At 33.2% G+C, this 20700-nt stretch overlaps 3 protein-coding genes across 3 annotated transcripts; 2 read left to right on the top strand and 1 right to left on the bottom strand.

Annotated features, from left to right (window-relative positions):
- Window positions 1–21: 21 nt before the first annotated feature.
- Window positions 22–6566, bottom strand: LOC116117062 (NAD-dependent protein deacetylase SRT1-like). Its single transcript, XM_031403095.1, has 14 exons — window positions 6354–6566; window positions 5291–5320; window positions 5102–5194; window positions 4313–4432; window positions 3944–4044; window positions 3648–3756; window positions 3218–3297; window positions 2955–3033; window positions 2511–2564; window positions 2258–2354; window positions 1699–1781; window positions 1347–1414; window positions 735–837; window positions 22–595 (listed from the first exon to the last, which is right to left on the bottom strand). Exons 1-14 carry the CDS (start codon window positions 6450–6452, stop codon window positions 314–316), a joined length of 1398 nt encoding a protein of 465 aa, XP_031258955.1. The 5' UTR covers window positions 6453–6566; the 3' UTR covers window positions 22–313.
- Window positions 6567–10401: 3835 nt separating this feature from the next.
- LOC116117053 (nudix hydrolase 2-like) lies at window positions 10402–14400 on the top strand. Its single transcript, XM_031403080.1, has 9 exons — window positions 10402–10624; window positions 11478–11641; window positions 11954–12019; window positions 12467–12604; window positions 13274–13351; window positions 13438–13488; window positions 13583–13617; window positions 13805–13913; window positions 14167–14400. The coding sequence occupies exons 2-9, from the start codon at window positions 11480–11482 to the stop codon at window positions 14398–14400; spliced, it is 873 nt and encodes a 290-aa protein (XP_031258940.1). The 5' UTR covers window positions 10402–10624; window positions 11478–11479.
- Window positions 14401–19880: 5480 nt separating this feature from the next.
- LOC116117051 (splicing factor 3B subunit 4-like) lies at window positions 19881–20360 on the top strand. Its single transcript, XM_031403079.1, has one exon. It carries the CDS (start codon window positions 19881–19883, stop codon window positions 20358–20360), a length of 480 nt encoding a protein of 159 aa, XP_031258939.1.
- The last annotated feature ends 340 nt before the right edge of the window (window positions 20361–20700 follow it).

Below are 20700 nucleotides of genomic sequence, written 5' to 3'. Positions count from 1 at the left end.
AAAAAAATTAATTCAACCATAAGTAAATTTAAACGCATATGTCACGAGATCCTTAAAAACTTAAAAGAGCTCCAATCAGGAAATGATCCTAGTCATCACTAAAACTATACATAGAGAAATGCCTGCTATGAAGAACTAAATGTATTCATAATCTGTTGAAACAAGTAGCTGGCTATATCCTTTCCATAGCTGGGGAGACTGAGTGTAACATCTAACAAAATTCACTCAGCAAAATATGTTGTAACCTGTGAGTTATAATCATTCTAACGAAGAGTAACGTATATACAAAACTCGAATCGCTAGCCTTTGTTGTCTATGGTCGTGATTTACGCTTACGACTGTTTGATCGTTTCCGAGATGTTTCAATACCATTCACACTTCCCTTTTGCCATTTGAGATCGCTGTTACTCAGAGGATTAGATTCGAAACCTTTGATGTTGGTTACGATGGCATAGACAGTGGCCTCGCTTTTGGGGGATGAAAAAACCTTCCTCTCAATGAGTGAATTCTGCCCACACCGAAATTCTTCCACTGCAGCCTCGCTTAGCTTTTGGAATATCTCCTCCTTGTCAGGTTCAAAACTCTTCGCTGAAACCTGCACAAGTGATAAAACCTGTTATTCCAAGTGCTGTGCTGAATTTTACCATCAAGATTAACATAACGATGAATAATAGACGACGATTAAATGGATAAATTAAAAAAATTGATGAATTGAGAGTAATCGCTCTTCTCACCTTAAAATCAAAAGGGATAGTGATTTGGGTGCACTGACAACCACAACCATCACTAAAATTGAGTTTCAACATGATGTCAAATACTTCAGTAGTAATGGTTCTCCTGATATACATTAAAGAACAAGAGGATAAGTAAGTTGGAATAAAATGTATGCCATGACATGCGAACCACTGGACCTTACTAGGAAAGCAAAGCTAAGAAAGTAGTAATTCAAATCGATAAGCTCACGATTCCCAGGTAAATAAAGTATTATGCGCTCAGATGAAATCAACTACATCTTCTCCATACACTCTAACCAGCTTGGTAAAATTCAATTTGAACTGGGACAACACAATTTTGAAAGGAGACTTGTTACAGAAGCTAAAAGCAATAAGATTTTTGTATGTATGATAAAGTGGAATGGGGAACACTTCCATGGTTTAACTCTCACAGAAGCTAAACATTGAGTTAACCTTTGTCTGATTCCCATCACTTGTGTAACCTAAATAATATTCCCTAGCTGGGATTTGAGTATGGTGGAAAAAAATTTCCGTATTGCAGTCCTACACAAAATTTTAATTGACATATTTTCGATCCCCATTACATGTATCATCCAATAGGATTAAAGTTACCTCTTCAGCTGAAACGGCTGCTTATCTAGACTGGCTAGTTTGTACTTTATCTTGTCGGAGAAGGAAACCTGTGATGCAGATAAAGCAGAAAGTTGGAAGAATAGGCTTAAAAAAAATGAATTGGCAATTGCAATGCCTCACTTAAAACAGGCAGCAAGACAAAAAATATAAAGTGACCCAGTGTAGACAGTTACTAGTAAAATCAGCATTTAGAGCCAGTTATTGCTTGATTACTAAAGCCCACCGCAGAATAAATTTTGGTAAAATTAAAAAGTCCTTGACGCATATCAAAGGACTTCATACATTGATTTTGGAGGAAAATGATCAGAATGTAGTCTGAAAGTGAATTTACCTCCACAGATTTGATGAATGACAGTGGCGCATTTTGTCCATGCACACTTCCTACTCGGATGGTCCAGTTAACAAATTTTTTATCTGTGATGCAAGTGAATGAACCATGTGAGAAAGCAATAGACGAAACCAAAATTGCTAGACATTACAAATAAATTTTATGGTATATGTTTCAGATTGCCACCAATCTTGGCCCAGTTCATTTGAGTAAGGTGAGATGCTTGCAAAGGTTCTTCTTTCAAGGTCTTGAAAAGTTCTCACATTCAAACATGGCTGAGGACGCATTTTCATACTTAAATTATAGACATCCAAAATTTTGAGCTACAGATTACACTACATTGTTTACACAGGATGTGGTACGAGACTCATTTAAGCTGGTGAATCCAAAGGGTAGGCTTTATTGGCAAATCTAATAGAGAACCAAAGGTCCCATTTACACTCCAAGAAAGGCATTATGTCTAGTGGATGGCCTCATATGTATAACACTCATGTATACGTGTTACACGGTGTGTCTTGGACTGAATGGTTGATATATCAAGCACAAGCCTAGCAAAGCATACCTGCACTCAAGGATTGAGTTACAGTGATCTGGAAAAGATCAATCCTGATATATGGAGGGATACGCAAATTCAGCAAGTCCATGACTCCTGCAATAACCTGTTCTTGTTCAAATTAATAAAGCATATAGTGGATTTTGAAGAAGCTCAGCTGTAGTGAAAGTATAAATCATGAGAGGATGAAGGCGAATAAGAAGGGAGATAGAGAAATTAAGATCTCTTGGCACTAAGAACTTCAAAGTTCAAACCACAGTACCTTATCTACAAACCCGTGGATCACCAAACTTGCTTTCTTGTCCTTTGGTGTTTTCTGTAAATTGAGCACAAAATCAAAGATAACCAGAATATTATTTAAATATTATAACACCAGAAAAGCAACATTCCAATATTCATAATATAACAGATTTTTATATGTTTATTCAGTATGCAAAAAAAACATAAATCCCGATTGTGGTAAAATAAGTCTCTTAAAGGTATTTATGGGAGAGGATTCTCATAGTCAAAGGGCAAATTTATTTTTGTCCAATATCTGGCTTCATTGAGTACCCCCTTAAATTCTTATGTGAGGCTCATCGAAGCATAATAGCATAATTGGGAGATCATATTTAGATAACAAAATATTTCTTTTCCATATCTGATAAGTAGAAAATGCTTCAAAAGCTGTTAATGGAAATGTGCAATTAAGAAAAAAAGCAAGTACCTGAAGATTCACAATCACAATCTTTCCCCCACCACGAAGACATTTAAGTGGCAGATTGCATGCAGGAGTTATCTGCAAACTGCATAAGTAATCACATTATGACCATAGAGCAGAACATGCAACAAACAACATACAAAGTAAGTATACGAAAGAAATCTGCATTTGTCTTTAATATGCTACACATATATTAATTCAGGTACCACAACATAAAGACTAGTTAAACAAACTAATCATAGACCTATTAATCAGGGAATCTTTACTACCTAGTTCCCAGACATAGTACGACATCAGCATTTCTACAGTGCCTTTCTGCTGGATTCATCTCCTTGGAAGGCAGCGCATCCTGCACAGAGAGAGACCTCTTCAAAATATATTATTTTGATATTGAAAGATTTTAAAGATCTAAAACAGGACCATAAATCAGTAATTTGTCCCAAGAATTTTGCTAACATTGAAGGCTACGTTATTAAGCCCTTCATGTCTATTAAAATTTAATATTTGAACGAATGCTCCACAATTTGACTATGTTTTAATTTGCTTATAAGAAAGAACTATGAAGGAAAAGATTGATTTAATATGCCTTCATTGAAAGAAGTTCACAATGAAGATACCAGAAAGAAATGACCAGATTAAATGATGACACATCTACGAACATATATTCCTTCAGTCTCAGAAAAGATGCAACCAAATTACCTCCCAGTCAAGAACTGTATCCTTAAGTTTTCCTCCACAATTTTTTTCAGAGCAACGTCGTGATGTCTCTTTTAATCCAATTGTTTCCACCTCAAAGTCACGAAAATACCTTCAAAGGTTAAATAATATTATATTTCAAATTTCAAATAATGAAACAGCAAGTCTTGAAACAAGTCATTGCTTTTCAAAAGCAGAATATAAACATGACAACAACAAAAGGACTTAAAAATATTTTTTGTAAGGAAAGGTTACATATATATTTAGAACATGTGCTTCAAATAAAGATCATGTCTTACTCTTTTCCACATGATGGACAAGCCTCCATGAAGGAGTCCCCATGCAATTCTGCAAGTTTCTCTCTAGGTATTCCAGAGCGAAGATGGAGACCATCTATATTCTAACATTTAGAAGCAATAATAACATACTGAATCAGAAAACCAAGCTGAGATGTATACATGTCTGAAGAATTAATGAGTCATTGGCATGTGGTACAATAAATGAATGATTGATGTCATCCCAACCCAAGTTCCCAACTCAATGGAAAACCTAAACACTAACATGAAGTCGGCAGCAGGTTATAAATGACTCCATCATCAAACTTGATGTCCTGCTATCTGCAGAAAATATGCAGCATAAGCCTAAAGAAAGGAATAACAAAGATCTACCTGACTAATAACAAACTTTAAAATGCCTGCCTTCTCTAACTCAACCAAAGCCATATGAGTCATGCTTGGCATTGCGCGATGAAATGGTAGGGATGCTTCAGGCAAGGGTTTGCCTTCACGCTATATTTGAAAATCAGAAGAACACAAATGTCAAAAGAAGTTAACATAGAATGATCAATCTGCACAGCCAATGCAAGCAACACTAACTTGCAGACAGCTTGTTGGTGATTGAGAATGATTTACAATATAATTTCATAAGCTTCTTGAAAAAGAACTTATTGTTACTACTATATCATATTCAGTTCTTACTACTTATATCATATTTACTTTTCTTCTTTTTTCTTTATAAGATATCATGAAAGATGTATTAATAATAAGAGCCATACAAAAGTGAACAAGCAGGAAATAGATAAAACTTCAGATAATTTCATCATAGTCAAACATCAGTAACCGCATCAATGCTCAAATCCATACCACAATGATTTTCAAAATGGTTGCCTATTCAGATGTTTGTAATCAAGTGGATGATAACATGTTCATCATCAACTTATAGGTTTGACAAAAACATAGATATATACAGAAGTAGCCATCATCTGTAACTGGAATAACTAAAAGTGCACCTATAATAGATCTCGACTGAACAGACCCATCAAACAATTGTCACATATCGCCTATCCCATTATTTTCTATAAAGATACTAATAGAGAAAAATCATTATAAAACATATATATTCCTCTCAAAAAGAGCTTCATTCAATTCATGTGAGCAAATAAAATTCACAATTTTCACCTGTAGCGTCCATATTCCCTTGGGACCTCGAAAATCAGGTATACCGCAAGAAGTAGATATTCCTGCACCTGTAAACACTACTAGATGCTTACTCTGCAAATACAAACAAAAAACTTAAAGAGGCTGATTGTGATGAATCGCAGATAAACATCCATAACCACGACCATAAGCAGGTTATTGTGTTCAAACCTTTTGTATTAATTTGGCAAGCTGTTCAATCTGCCATCACAAACATGAAACCAAACTGAGGTTAACATAACAAGCAAGAGCATGACATATCATTTCATTTTACAGAGAATCAAAAACCTTGGAGAACAACCACAAGCATGTTGAGTGAAAACAGCTTAATTATGAAAGCATAGTGGTCGTCCTAACTTTTTTTGTTTTTTTTTTTCTTTTTTTCTTTTTTTGTGTGGGGGGTAACTAAATTATTTTCATTATACTTTCTTTTTTTGTGTGGGGGGTAACTAAATTATTTTCATTATACTTCACTGCATATTACCTAACCATCTGAACCTAAAACTCGAGACAAAACCGCTCTACCTTATGTAACTACCTATAGCAGACATATAAACAGCATAACCATTCAATGCACTAATCTCATCTCTGCACAGAACACTTCTTGATCCACATTAGGCAAAATCTCAAGCAAACCTATAATGCATTTCTTTCACAATCAAAGACTCAAGGCACAACTCAATTCATTCCATGATTAGTCTTCGACTACAACTTATGTCTCAGTCAATACATCTCCCCACATACACATTTCCATTAACTTCCATAAAGTTGATCAACAATACTCAAATCAACGCTTCCCTCAAAGCATGATTCAATTCTGTCCAATATAATTCTTCAACCACAACTTATTTCTCAAGTCAATACATTTCCCCAAATACACATTTCCACTAACTTCCCTGCAATTAATCAACATTACTCCAATCAACACACCACAACCACCACCACAACAACACAAAAAAGCCATAAATTTCCAACCCCACAAACTCACTTCTAATCATCACAAACGCCAATACCCAGATGCCAGATCTCCACAAACAACTCAATACACAAATAAGCAAACTCTCAAACCCCATATTGCAGCAATACTTCAACCAAACTTCCAACCTTTAAAACCTAAGTAACATTAACGGCACCATTCCAAGCACAACAAAAAATCATGAAACTAAACAAAACTACATTAAAAAAGGGGAACAGAAACAAGAACCCAAATGGGAAAAAGAGTGAGAAAGCTAACTTTTTCTTGAAGAAGTTGAGGTGAGTCAAAGAATTCAGTCATGCCAACGTTGCCCACATCTTCTATAAAAGAGAGCTTCTCCGCGTAGCCCAAAGACATGGCTGTTTGTATTGTACTTGTAGAGTGTTGTTGAGTCTCTCTATACAAAGTTGATAAAAGAGAGATAGAGAGAGAGTGAAAGGAACTTTTTTTCCTTATATATTTTTTCTTTGTTCTTCTTCCTCTTCTTTTCTTTCCTACTGCTTAAAAGCACTTGCATTAGAAGTCATTTGCTCCTTTTAAGGAGACCCCAAAGCAAAAATACCCACTAAGCTTCACCTTGCATAAAAGGAATTTTCCTTTTTTACTATTTTGGGAAATTACTTTATACCCCTTTTTAATTTTTATTGTTTTTTTTTTTTTTTTTTTTTTTGGTAAACATGGTTTAGAACATTAGTTATATCAATACCGCTAGTCAATATATATACCGCTTAAATCTTGGCAATTAAGGGAATTCGAACCTAAAACTGTGTGTTTTAACCACGAGCGTTCGTCTTACCCCTTAAGCTATCCAAAGGTAGGTCACGACTCACAAGTCAATATATGCATATCACATAGATATTCAATTCGTCGACCACCAATCATATTAAGTAAAAAAATAAATAAGTAAGACAAAAATTTATATATAACAGGGAAAGTTCAAGAGCCCCATTTTTTTTTACATAAGTTTTCATATAATTTTTGAGTTGTTAGATTGATGTATTTGAATGGTTGAGATTGCATCTAAATATGGTGCGTTAATTACGCAAATTATATTAAATCTCAACCATTAAAAGTGCTTTGATCCAATGGCTTATAACTTGTGTCATATTTCCTTTACAGATATTTTTTTTAATTTTTCTAATTATATAAACTTTTCTTGTGACAATAATGCCCATGAGGCACTTCCTCATGTTGTCAAAGAGATAGAGGTGTAATTGGGCGTGCTCCTATAATTGTGAAATAAGGGTCAAATTTTGGAAGGGGCCAAGCAAGATACCTAACCAAAGTTTCAAGAATGTCCATAATTGGAAGATTTTGATATATATAATTGTGCGTTTGTTTGGCTATTTTCAAAATACTCTATTCCTATCATAAATAAAATGCATATTTGTTTCTCTATTCTCAAAATCATATCATATATTATTCAACTATTTAAAACCTCCATAGATTTATTAATTTAATTAAACACCCCAAACAAAAAAGTTTTATAAATTGACAAAAATACCCACACCCACCCACATTTGTCAAATTCTGGCAACCACCGTCGAAAGGTGGATATGGTCGGAAAAAGCCAAATCCATGGCCACATGTGGTCGTCAATGACAGCTAATGTATGGCAATTGTTGACCGTCAACAACAACCATATCTTTAGCCGTCAACGGCCAGATCCAACCGTAGATCTGGACTTTTTCGACCAAATCCACCAAAAAGACCATAGCGGCGCACGACCGACCAGATCTGACCGGTCATGAGCAATGAAACAAGATTCTAGCCAGATTCCGACGGTGGTGGCCGGAATCTAGCAACTGTGAGTGGATAGGGGTGTTTTTATCAATTTTTAAATATGACCTCGTAATAATAACCCAATTAAACCTAACAATAATATTTTTAAAATACTACTCAAAATAATAAAACAAACACACATATTTTTTTTTAAATGGGAATTTACATGGTATTTATTTGTCATTAATTCTTTGCATATGAGCCTAGGAAGCCATTTATGATCCTTATTTATTGCTTTTGATCCTTTCTCTTATGTATAGTTATTGCTCAAATAAATAAGATTGATGGGTAGTTTTGAAAGGGTTGAGTTTTAAGAGTAATGCTACACCAACAACATTTTCTCACAAATTTTTTTCTCATAACCCCAACTAGCAGCTCATCATTGGTTAACTTGTACAATAGGTCCCACCTGCTTGTATGAGTCTCATATGTCTCTTTGTGAGCTAACCAATGACGAGCTATCACGTTAGAATTGTGAGAGAAAGTTTGTGAGAAAAGGTTGTAGGCGTAGCATTTTTTGAGATTTAAAGAAATGAGTGTTTTTATCGGGATCAAAATCCTCTCCGGGCTTTTGCTTAAATAAAAAAAGTTTATGTCATAAAATATTGCTCAAATCAAGAAAGAATTATGTTAGAGAGAAAACTCCATTTTTATATGAGTTGTTTTAACTTGTATGTAAGACCATACGCTTAAAACAACAAACGAAAAATTGATCATATCAATATATTGAAAATTATGAGTTGTGCAGTAAATCATTGAAGCATCGATTCACGCAACGTGTAATTTGTTAACTTTATTTACAAATTTGTCATTGTAATAATGTATAAACTTACTTTTTACTAAATTAAGGGTCTAGTTTTGATTCATATTTTTTAAGTCGTACTTGTGCACAGAGAAAACACAAAAAGCAATATGAGAACAATAAACATAGGATTTGCACCTAACATCCGAACCATTTTAAAAATATTTTTCTTGTGTTATTGTTTGATTTCTTATTCATCCATTGATCCAGCATCGAAATCATGAGTTTCATATAAACTCCTACGTAGACTTCATCTCAGATCTTACGCACTTCTCATTGGTGCAAATCACAGCATCAACATTTTGTATTTTTCTTAGTAATCTTGAGGTAAACAACTCTTTTTATATATACATATACTAAAATCACCTAAAACAAATTAAATATATATTATAATAATATTTATACATAAACAAAGTAAATCACTTGTGTAACTAACCTAAAAGCTACACCCAAATAGTGACAAAATATCTTGAGAACCAATAATATACTATACAAATAATACACTATACCACCATAAGCTCATTATTTATGACTAGAATTGAAGGGAGAAAAATAAGGCAAGATTGATGTAAATGCCAAAATATATAAGTGGCAATTTGACTTTGAGTTTTAGATGTTCACAAAATTCAAATCAAGTTAGCTTCATCATTAGTAATATGGTGACCATATTTTGAAATAAAGGGTGCATGGGGGGGTTGTACTATTTCTTTCTTTAAAGTGGATTTCATAATGGGGGGTCAATTAGATTAGGCATTTCAAAGGGGGCATGACCATTAGGAAAAGCATTTTGTACTTCTTTCCTAGCCAAACTTATGTGACATATAAGTATATAACTACTTGCACTCTTTCTATTTTACATGGTGTAGTTTTCGAGGTGACATCGATAACGGAATCATCCTTTGATACTAGCATGGCAATATTATCGTATTAATTGGTAGGACGAGTGCTAATAGGTGTGGTTAACGCGTAAGGTCTAAGGCTCAAATCTCTTTCGCTCTCAAGATTTAAGCAAGTGATTATGGTGATGGAATGTTATGCTAGTCATCTACAGGGATTAGTCGAGTCATGTGTAAGTTGGTCTGGACACCCTATTTTAAAAAAATAAAAAAATCTGATTAATTTAGTTTTTATATTTGAAGTATGATATTAATGGGATTTTTTTTAAAAAAAAAAAAAAAAGGCAATACTCTCTCGTGAATCTTCATTGTTAGTTCATCTTAGTCATCATTGTCATTAGGTTCTACTATCAATCAACACGCTTCAAACACTTTGTCATCGTCACTTTCGGTAACACCATTGAACAAGAAAAACTACACCTTTTATTTGATACCGTTCTTTCAAACATTTATAAGAACGTTGGAGGAGAAGTACTCGAAAAGGAGGTGACTATTTTATCATAAATTTGAGTTTAGTTGGTGTTTCTTCGAACTTCAAGAGAGCTCTTTTAGAATTCTTCATTTGAAAAGAGGGTGGGTTAGTGATATAAGATTGAAACTTGTCTATACTCCAGAGTTTCAACAACCTCCAGAGGTGCTTCTTCAAATTGTCCCTCAATGGGATCTTTTTTCTTTATTACAAGTTCAGCCCCCAAAAAGATATGTAGACCAAGTCACCATTCACCAATCCATACTATATCCACTTAATTAGGTAGGCCTTATCGTAATTATACCACGGGACCCAACATCCATTAACGATTCTGTGCATACAATGTTCCGTCCCTCTAATCCCCGGCCACGTTAGAAAACACTAAACGGCGGCTTTTTCACGCGGGTCCCATCTGACGTCCAACTAATACCATTGGCTGATCCAGTGAGTGGAAGAGCGTCAGCGAAGCACTAGATCACACTTTTTTCAAATTTTCTATAAATAGCAGCCATTTCGTCTTCAACCTCCCGCAAAATTTAAACTAACAATAATAAACACCGCCAACAGAAACACTGAAACGGTGCGCTTCAGCCGCTCATTTCAACTTTCATTAGCTTAATTTTATTAATTTTTTTTTTTGCTGATTAGTTGTTATATCGTTTAATTATATTATTCTCAGTGCTTGATTCAGTGCTTTTACTCTGTAATCATAAGCTTAATTGCTTGATTGACAGTGAATTAATTGCTAATCATGACCTTTTTTTTTTTCCTTTGTGAATTTTGGGCTTGAGCTGGAGTGTTTGTATAGTATGTCGGTGTAACAGTAGTTCTCTGCATAATTTTTGAACTCACGAGCTTCATTTTGTTGAAAATCATTTTATAAATGTAATTGTTATTTGTATGTATGTATTTCATCACGCATCAATTAATGCGTATACGTTTGTATGTATGTATGCATATAGGTATGTATTCTTTGGTATTCATAGATTTGTACCATGTTTGTTGAATCATGTATGTTTGTATATGTGTTTGATCCTAAAGTATGTATGTATGTGTGCATATATGTATGTGGTTATGTATATATGTATCCTTGTATTTATGTATATGTGTTCTACTTTAAAGTATATATGTATGTATGTATATATGTTCGACTTTAAAGTATGCATGTATGTATGTATGTGTATGTGTGTATGCATGTATATGTCGCTCTATTGTGGCCTTTTTTGTATCCCTCTATGCGCTCATCTCTTTCTTTATAATTGTGTGGATGAGAGTCGTAAGTAGGCTAGCAATTGAGGAACCAAATAATTATTCTGTTTTGTGCGTAATTTTTTGTTGTTCTAGGCGTAGTTTGGTTAGGCAATGTTCTTTTGTGCACTTGCTGGCCCCAACGCCGGATTTAATTGTATCCATGTCATTTTTGGCAAGTTCAGTGATGCATGTGGATATAGTGTTTGAGAATGGAGTTGAACATATCAAGCTACTTAAAGGAATCAATGATGAGCATGGAGGAGTGATTGTGGAGATGAAGGAGCCAATGGCCCCTGAGGTGTTTGTTACTGTGCTGAGAGATTCATTGTTGCAGTGGAAACATCAGGTGTTTATTTTATAGAAGCTTGCTTTACATGAATGTGTCTTGTTGGATCAATGTTTTGTTTTCATTTTGGGTTCAAGATTTTCTACACAACAGCTAGTGGAAATTTTGGTCAATTGCTTGCCCTTTTGACATGTTAATAGAAAAAGACCATTTAATAATTCATCCTGTAAATGATTATTGTCTTGAATTTGTTTAAGGTGGATAACGTGATTTTTATGTGAACTAAAAATTACATTTATTGGGCTCCATATTTCTATCATTAAGTCTGCGGCTGCTTTTGAAAATATATCATGATGATGTTTTTCTTTGCAGGGTAAAAAAGGAGTCTGGATTAAAATGCCTATTGGACTGGTAAATCTTGTTGAAACTGCAGTCAAGGTAATTTACTCTCCTTGCCAGATCAACCTTGGGGTGACGGAGTAATAGAGAAAATCCAGTTATCCACCTACTTTTTCTCTCATATATGTATGCCCTGTATAAGCCGATTAGACAGAATGAATACTGATCAAAATGAATGTTCACAAAATTGGGCATATTTTGTTGAATAAACCTTGTGTATATATAGGAAGGGCACAAGCTAACTAAATACTTGAGGCCTGGAAGCAATAAGTAATTTGTTCACGGTCAAAGGAAAATGATGCTTCTCCAATCTTTAACATTCTCTTGTCTCAGCTCGTAGAGTCATATTTATAAACAGAATTTAGTTTCATTTGAAAAGGGATCAACTCTAGTTTTGGTGACTGGCTTCTGTTGTGAGCTATCCAATGAATTCAATTGGTTCTGTTTCCTTGACTGCTGACTTTTCTTTTGGATAATTGGTTATAGGAGGGATTTTGGTATCACCATGCTGAGCCAAACTATCTCATGCTTGTTTACTGGATTCCCAAAACTGGCAACACTATACCTGCAAATGCCACGCATCAAGTAGGTGTTGGTGCTTTTGTCTTGAATGATAGAAGAGAGGTACTCCCTTTACAGTTGTTAAACTTTGCTTGCTGATTCAGTTTACTCTTATTCTAATTCTTTTTTTTTTTTTAATCTTTTGACTGAGGCATTAGACCCAGGGGTTGGGTTTGCTTATTCTGCACATTTTAAGTGACCATACCAATTCTTATGAACATTGTTGAATCTGATTAAGTTCTAAAATGTCTTGTATGTTTAGGGAATATGCTCCATGGCTGATTTACAACGGCTTGGTCAGGATATCTTTTATTAGTTTTCGTATTCCCAGGGATTGATCAAATATAAAGCTCACCTTATTATTCTAAGTTAGTTTAGATCCATGATGCAGATATAAATGGTTGATGAAATGTCTTACTACTGTCATCTTACTGTGCAAATACTTGTTTCAGAGGATATTTTATGATCCTCAAATTGAAAGCAAGCTTAACCAGAATTTTCAACCTGATCTAGCAATTTGATATTCTAGAACTAGATCACTTCTGTTATTATTCAATTTTCTTCCACAAATTAGTCTACTTCTTTTTGATCCGTTCGTGAAACTCAACAAAGTATTTATAAAAGTATCATTGTTCTCAACCACATGCAAATGGTATATCAGTTTGTGTTCAGACATGCACACATTGTTGTTCTTTGGTGCTGTATCTAATATGGAATTTTCTTGGGTGGAAGTTGCTTGTAGTCAAGGAAAAGAGTGGCAGTTTCCAAGTAATAGGTTTGTGGAAAATTCCTACTGGGATTGTTGATGAGGTATGTGACTAACACCAGCAGTTTCTTCATTGTTCTGAAACCAAATTACACACGTTTGTGAGGATAAGTAAAATTTCAACATGCAGGGCGAGGATATCTTCAAGGCAGCCATAAGAGAAGTAAAAGAAGAGACAGGAGTAAGTGATGAGTGCATATAAATGTGTTGTTCGTACTTGTATTTTTATAAGTCCATGGTGATGGCCTTAATAGTGCTACTTTTGACTATTTCAGATTGACACAGAGTTTATGGAGATCTTAGCATTCAGGTAAAATTTGCTGTATCTTGAATGACGTGCAGGAATGCCTTTAAAAGGCATATTTATTTTACCATTTTTTAACTATAAACAATAACTTAAAACGAATCGTTGCCATCTTCAAGAACAACTTCAATTTCCATAGCCCAAAAATTTGATCACAGGGTTTTGTCACATGATTATAGTTTTTCACTTGCAGGCAATCACACAAGTCATTCTTTGAGAAATCAAATTTATTCTTCTTGTGCATGTTGCGTCCTTCATCCTTCGACATCCAAAAACAAGAACTAGAGATTGAGGCTGCCCAGGTACTTCTTTCTGATGATATGAGAATCAGATTCATTCTTTGAATGATGTTGCAGGATTCAAGCATGACAGAATCATTAAATATTTTGTTATGGACATGAAGGCTACCATTCATAGTTTGAGCAATTTGACCATTAACTGTTAATGGCATCTGATTCTCTTAACCGATGAAAGTTTTAGTGAATTTTAGATCAGAGCTTACCTTCGTGGATAATTTGTTTTATGTTTTTCACATGTTCACCCTCTCCTCCACAGTGGATGCCATTTGAGGAATATGCAGCTCAACCTTTCGTTCAGAAGACTGAGCTTCTCAAGTACATGAATGACTTATGCTTAGCAAAGATAGACAATGGCTACGCTGGATTTTCTCCTCAATCAACAACCTCGATCTTTAGTGACGACCTGGGTTACCTTTTTTTTAACAGCTTGGATTTGGACCAGTCAAATGCTGATGATTATTCGGGAAAAAAAAAAATAATCCGAGGTTGATATTGCTGTAAGATTTATATGCAACTCTATATTTTTTTCAATTTAATTGATCATTCTAATTTCTTTATTTCATGAGAGAATCACTACAACATTATAGATATATAACTACAAAAATTAGCTTCAAAAAGGAAAACTGTAGCAAATGCATATTTACAGTTAATTGAAATAATTTGAGTGATAAAACTTCCTCGAAGCTAATATTCATCTTTTGCTTTAACTTATTAAAATTGTAACAATAACTAATCATTTAGCTACACTGTATTAGTTATGGTAAAACATTATAGCTAATTAATGTATTTAGCTATAAACATTTTATTTACATGGCATATGTAGTATCATTATTAGCTACGAGTTTAATTATATAGCTATTATTTATGCATTAGCTATAAAATATTGAAATTTGTAGCTAATTAAGGTATTTAGTTATACAAATTTTATTTTTGTGGTAGTATCAATATTATAGTATCCTTATTAGCTACTAATTTAAATATATAGCTCATATGTGTATAGTAGCTATAAATTATTTGAATTTATAGCAACTAAAGAATTTGAAAATTAATTTGCTAGAATCCTTATAATATGCAGATGTAGATATTTTAATTTATCCCATGAGTAATTATATTATTATTACTTATGAATTAAATAGTTATAGTCAAACATAGTGCTAATCACGCCGCTAAGGTCAATAGTAAATTGTAACCTTCAATCAATAGCTAACTTAAAATAACTTTTCACTGAAGCCGAATGCGTAATTTGGTTTGGACCCGAATGTGTTTGCTTAGGCTTCAAGCCCATGCAAAGTATTTACGTTATTTAAACATATAATATAATGTAGGGCTAAATAGATAAAAATAAAAGTAGCAATCAAGACAAATAGAGTAATACTAGCCTTACAAAGAGGCATACAAAGAGACAAATCTAATCCTTAAAATAAGGGAAAAAGAGAGAGAGAGAGAGTCAATCATGAATTTTAAGTGCTGGATTTGTCTCTTTGTATGCTTCTTTATAAGGTTAGTATTACTCAGACAAATATAATCGGATTCAAGTGAGCCTGAGAGCTGGAGCCCAGTGTGGAGGAGGAGGTCCATTTAACTTGGTCGCTAGACCGCTGCTTCAAGTCAAGCCACCTAAAATTGACCCTAGTCAAATTGCTGTCTATTTTTTGTGAAAGATACATTGTTTTAAAACCCAGATCAGAGGATAACCTGTTTTGCTACCCAAGTTATGGGTCAACCGGTCCGGCCGGTTGGACCAATGATGTCAGCAACAATTTTATTTTTAAAAACTTACTATTAATCCTATAAATTTTAATATATTACAAAAATTCCCCTTAAAAGTTTAATTAGTCCCTAAATTTATTATTTATTTCAAAAATATCCCAAAAAATTACCCACTAATCCCTAAACTTTTGACAAATCTCCAAAACACCCCTATAAAATTACAATTAACCCTTATAATTTTGAAATATTGCAAAAACCCTCCTAAGACCTGAACCGGACCAGAGAAGCTATCGAGTCCTGGTTCAACCAGTCCAGTCCAATTTTTAAAACTGAGGAAAGATATTAAAACTACAAGGAAAAAAGTTAATGTTAGTGTTTGAGCTATCACGTGTTGGAAAGGCTTACATCATATCATATCATATCTTCCCTTGGTGGAAAGGGTTTTGCTAATATTTTAATTATTATCTTTAATAATATCATCAAAATTTTATATTTTTGTGACTTTAATAGGAAAAGCAATAAAGTTTGCAAAAAAGAAAATTCATGTGGGATGTATCATCCATTCAATAAAAATTTTAAATTTTATTTGAAATATTAAAATTTAATTTAATTTTAATTTAGAGAAATACTATTTTAATAATAAACTTTCTTTAATTGATTTATAACTATTTTAATCTAATATGATCTAAACACCATCCATTTTTAACAAGATTAAGGCCATCGGAAAAAAGAAAAAAACAATAATAGAAACGATGCCGTTAAGTAAAACTCGAAGTAAAAATATAAAAAGGATATGGCCGGGAACAACTAACAAGAAACCTATAAGGGCGTGGTAGTATGTTCTTCTTTCATTCTTTATCTCTTTCGTCACACCAATTTTCATTTTCATAAGGGTGGGATCGCGAATGTGTCTACGTAGGCTTCAAGCCCATACAAAACATAAACCATATCCAACATATTCTCTAATCATTGGTCTTATGCTCAACCTGCTCCATATACTCACCTATTACACGTTCCACGTCAGTAATCAATAAGTTGGAGATCAATTTGCAAGTTCATTACAAACAAGAAATAAAGATTTTATTATGGAGCTTAGCAATGATATGATTTAAGTGGGTCTCGTCTCCTTATGATTTAATAAATTGTTCTCAAAGTATCAATTGCAATTGATTCAAATCACTCGTGATTTAATTCACAATATTTTTTTGTATTGTTTATTGTAAATACTGTAATACATTTTTAGAATACCAACAACATGAGTAGGTGTGGAGGTTTAGTTAAAGGAAAAATAAAAAAGCTAAACCCACTAACTAAAAGAGTGATTCTGCCGATAATATCTCTTTGGATATGCAAAAAACTCATCATGAAGCACAACTCAATAAGATGCAATCTACTACAAACAGTATTGAGAAGTCATGTAATAATCGCTATTCTCTTATATAGCCAAAAAGAACAACTGATTCTATTGGTAAACATCATTTAGTAATTTATTTTTTAATACTTTCCTGATCACCAAAACAATTCATTGTTATGGCTATCATGTACACATATTATTATTATTGTTTGTTAGTTTATTTAATATTCATCTATTTAAGTTACATTTTAGTATAATTACTATGTAATTATAAGATATAAATATTATTGCCTATTTTATCATTATATAGGAAAGGAGTAACAAGAATAAGACAAATAGATCAAAGCGGTCTATGTCTGCTTACACAGGAACTAAAAGTTATGCTCGACTCAAACATCAAATGGTATGAATTTGCTTTCAAATATGAGATTAAGTTTAATAATTCACACTCGTTAATTTTTAATCAATATGCTAATAACTTTTATTATGACAGCAAAAGAAAAATGGATATATTCCTTCTCATGTTGAAGTTTGGATAGAATCTCGCAAAAGAAAGAAAGATAAGCAAGTTCATGAATCCAGTATAGAATACATTATTGTAATAATTTTGTATTCTCTGTAACTATTTGATTTTTTATTATGCACACACATCCAAGCTAATACCATAAATTTGTTTTGTAGTCACAGTTTGATCGATTAAAAAAAACAAGTAGAAGGACAAATCTTATTGAATGATGATGAAATATTTGAAGAGGTCCTTTAGTCCAGAAAAGAATGGCTATTTGCGTGCTTATCGTCCAAGAAAAAATATTACTGAATATTTTGGAAGTAGACCAACTAAAACACAACTTATGAAACAAGTACAAACAACTAGAATGGAAGCAAATGAAAGGGTGGAGGAGGCAAAGAGGGAAACAAATGAGAAATTAGAAGAAGTAAAAAGGCAAATGGAGGAGATGAATAGATGATGGGAAGAGAAGTTCACGATGATGCTTACAACTCAAGGTTAACAATATTCAACGAATAAGTAAATCCCTTTGGATAAAATTGTAAGTTATTTTGAAAACTGCATATATATTATGAAAATCATTTTTCTTTTACATTAATCATAAAGTGATGTACAATGATTACATTAATCTATATGATTAATTAAATTTTTTTTTTTCAAATTTGATATTAGAGGTTGGTGGAAATTCTTAAATGATCAAGAAAGATTGCTACGACATCGAAGATTCATATTTTGTAAAAAAATTAGTTGATAACATTTTAAATTGTTAGGATGGAGGATTTTATGAGTAGACAATTATTTGGTTGGAAATGACTTTATTAATGTTTAATTTTTTACATTAGAAATTTTCATATTATCTATTTAATATAAAAGAATTGCTATAAATTTGTAATTATTATTAAATTTGTTAATTATAGCAATATTTGTTACAATTAATTTTAATTGAAGCAATAAAATATAAATTTTTCATATAAATTATTTGTTCCATTGCAAATAATTATAATATTTAGCTACAAATCAAAAGTATTCATAGCAAGTAAGAGTAATGTTACGTGCACTAACCAAATTGTACTAATCTAAGTACTAACAGTTGAAATTTTGAAATTTTTTTGTTTTTGTTTTTGGGGGGAACTGACGTGGTAATAAGAGAGGTCTGTCACGTCAGTTAGTACTTGGGTTGTATGGTTTTTTGTTAGTGCACATAGCATTATTCAGCAAGTAATTTCAATATTTAGCTATTAATACACTATGTCCATAACAATATCTTTTCATATATAGAAATGATTTATATATGTCTGTAGCAAAAAATTTAATATTTAGCTACGAAGTCACTATATATGTGACAAATGATCTTGTTATTTAGTTACGATTTTAGTAGTCACGTAGTCAAAAGGTTAATATATTTGCTATGAATATTATTTTTGTAGCAGAAATTTTCAAGATTTAGTTATAAATTTATACTTGTGTAGCTAAAATGCAGACATAACTATACAGACTATTCTCCGTGGCTATAAAGGCAAAGCTTTTGCTACAAGCTTATTATTGTTATAACAAAAACAATTAAATTTTTAGTTACATATTAATCTCATCCATAGTAAAAAATATAAACTATTAGGTACGTAAACAAAAAGTTATATGGTTAACTTTTAGTTGCGTCACTTCTAACTACGATAAACTACAAAATATTGTATTTGTAGCTAAACCATTTAGCTATGCAAATTCATTCTTTTAACTACAATGAACGTCATGGCTAGAAATGCATAATGTTGGTATGAATGTTCATTGATTACGAAGTTTTTATTTATGTCTAATGTGGTGTGGATGTTATGCAGACACCATCTCAATGGATCCAACTTAGACATAGCCGATCGAAAAGGTAAGTTAATAACATCTGACTTCTTGTATAAGCAGTCAATGAATGGAATATGGCTTCGTCATTGTCTGTCCAAGTAGCAGACAAAACCATTTCTCATTTTAGCATTTTTTTTCTCTGCTATTTCAAGCATACATTTGGCATTGATATTCATCTTGTAGTATTCAGAAATATTGAACGATAATGCTCTGTTGGGGGAGAATGAATATGGAAACTGTGGAAATAATTACTTGACAGTGCCTAGAAGGCCTCAATTGGCAAAATGTTGAACAAATATATGGGGATTCAAATCCATCTTTTTCTCTTCTTCTTTACGTGATCATATTTGTCTGGTTGTGAGGATCCATGCAAATAAGGTTTTAGACTACTTCTTCATGCATCTGACAGGTGGTCTGCCATGCGGCACCAAATCCAGAATTTAGTACAAAAGGTTGAAGGAGAGGCAGTGGTTTAAAGCCATTAACAGTTTTAAGCCTCAGAAAAAGGTACAGAATTTTCTTAAATCTCATACAACTCAGAGAAACCATGGTTCCTGCAGATCTTCTGTTACTTCTATTGATTCGTTTGTTGTTGGTCGTAAACGTTGATTTTGCTAACTCAAGAGAGTTTCAGTTTCAAAAACACAGTTATGATTTGCCTTCACCAACTACTGGTTGTGTTATAAACTGCACAAATTGTCCATATCCATGCCAAACTCTCCCACCACCGCCGCCAGATTCTGGTGGTTACCCTCTATATGGAACTCCACCTCCACCTTCTCCAGATTCCGGTTACCCTTCATACGGAGCTCCACCACCACCTTCACCACGATCACCACCAGCTCGAGGCGGTTGCCCCCCAGTTCCTGTTCAGTGCTGCCATCACCCACCTCCTTCACCTCCAAATACTTACACTTATATTCCCAACGAGAACTTTTCCCCTTGCCCTTATTTGCCTCTCTCTTTCTTTTCATTAGTGACCTTGGTACTGCCTTTTGCTGTCTTGTTCTGGGTTCGTATCCCATAATATTGATGTATACATCTATATTTATCATCTAAGTTAGAAAGCTCCGCTAAATATCATCGTAAATTTGTAATAATGCTTCTTCCATTAATGCTCGAAATTTAGCTTTTTTTCAGTTCCACATGTGGGTTCTTTTTTTTTTTTTTTTTTTTTCCTAATTTTGGATGTTAAGACTTTGACGTAGTAAAAAATTCTCCAGTATTAATCTCATGACAAGAATATACTAAAACACAAAATTTCAATTAATCGATATTTCTCGTATCAAACATGAAAAAGAATTAGCACTTGCATTTACCTAGCTTTGTTGCCTTAGGCTTCGTTTGGCTCACATACCCAAAAGTTT

This window comes from Pistacia vera, unplaced genomic scaffold, assembly GCF_008641045.1.
Source record: "Pistacia vera cultivar Batoury unplaced genomic scaffold, PisVer_v2 Contig797, whole genome shotgun sequence".
NCBI lineage: Eukaryota > Viridiplantae > Streptophyta > Magnoliopsida > Sapindales > Anacardiaceae > Pistacia > Pistacia vera.
This window is presented reverse-complemented; position numbering and strand designations above follow the sequence as displayed.